The 1,218-nt window shown below is 39.2% G+C and overlaps 1 protein-coding gene across 2 annotated transcripts in view; it reads right to left on the bottom strand.

Moving 5' to 3' along the window:
• nkd1 (naked cuticle homolog 1 (Drosophila)) overlaps window positions 1-981 on the bottom strand; it is a 52,786-nt gene extending 51,805 nt beyond the window's left edge. For both annotated transcript variants that reach the window (XM_015380717.1, XM_015380718.1), the window contains exons 1-3: window positions 822-981; window positions 682-714; window positions 374-507 (exon numbers count right to left, since the gene is read on the bottom strand). In XM_015380717.1, coding sequence (XP_015236203.1) covers window positions 374-507; window positions 682-714; window positions 822-846 — 192 coding nt within the window. In that variant the 5' untranslated portion in view covers window positions 847-981. The remainder of the gene's footprint in view (window positions 1-373; window positions 508-681; window positions 715-821) is intronic.
• Between the last annotated feature and the right edge of the window lie 237 nt (window positions 982-1,218).

The following is a 1,218-nucleotide window of genomic DNA, read 5'->3' as shown; positions in this document are numbered from 1 at the left end:
TTTTTATTGTCAGAATTATTGTCAGAATTCAGTCAGAATTCTGAGATTAAAGTCAGAATTCTGAGATTAAAGTCAGAATTCTGAGATTAAAGTCAGAATTTAATGTCAGAATTCTGACTTTTTTTCTCAGAATTCTGAGAAAAAAGTCAGAATTCTGACTTTTTCCCCATACTATACTGAAATAAAATAAAAAAAAATCAGTTAACTTTTTTTTTTTCAGTGGCCCTAATCCTCTTCCGTACGAAACAGTTTAAAAACAGCCAGAAAATAAAAAAAAATCTAAAATGTCAAAGAAGAATAAAAACAACTTTGCTCCACCAGGAAAAAAAAGCGCTCAGTGAATAGGTGACGGTAAATGGGCGGTGAAACTCACCCGCGCAGTAAGCCCGTAGTTACGGTGACAGTCCTGCTGCTCGAGGCGAGCGCTCGCGCTGTAGTACTTCTGCTTCACGAGCCAGTCGTCGACCCCCCTTTTAGCCAAACAGGCATTCACAACAAAGCTGTCCCCTGAAACACATCACAAAATACGGGTTATTGACAAATACGCACGTTTTGTTTAAAAATAAAAATACACTCTTCTTAAAAGCTTCCTAAAATCAAAGAGCTGAACTCTTTTTACAAACTGTCAAAAAAAATAGTGAAAGTTCACCATGTAGTGGGGCAGAAATAAAGACTGCTTACCTTCAGGGCTCTCCCTCGGTTTACAAATAGCGGCTTAAGAGAAAGAAATTTTGGAGACAGTGGATGTGTTACTAGAAAGTATCAAAGCGCGGCTGGAGCAATTACTACTGATTTTTCCAGTTGGGAATAAGAAGTCTTACCATGCTTGGAGTGCAGTTTACCCATTTCTATACATCGAGGTGGAGATAAAAAGCATCAAATGAATATAATCCAGAGAAAGTGATATCCAGACAGCGGAGCGTCCGTGGAAGCCGTGCCCTCACTACATGGAGCGCTGGACCGTGTGACCGAGCGCTGAACGAGCCCCTCCAGATCCGGAGCGCTGCTGTCAATAGACACCATGGGCCGAACAACTTCCTGTTGGCTTTTCAAAATAAAATCTGTAAACATTATGGTAACGTGAGGCATTTATGCCAAGCATCAACGCGCTGTTGTTTTCTAGTCATATTGATCTTAGCTGATTAAATTTTATAATATACTTCAAACTAACTCGCTAAATAATAATAAAAAAACGGTTCTGTCAAAATAAAACGAATC

This window comes from Cyprinodon variegatus, unplaced genomic scaffold (genome assembly GCF_000732505.1).
Source record: "Cyprinodon variegatus isolate N-32 unplaced genomic scaffold, C_variegatus-1.0 Scaffold220, whole genome shotgun sequence".
Classification (NCBI taxonomy): Eukaryota; Metazoa; Chordata; class Actinopteri; order Cyprinodontiformes; family Cyprinodontidae; genus Cyprinodon; species Cyprinodon variegatus.
Note: the sequence above shows the minus strand (reverse complement) of the source record. Positions and strands in the feature narration are given on the sequence as shown.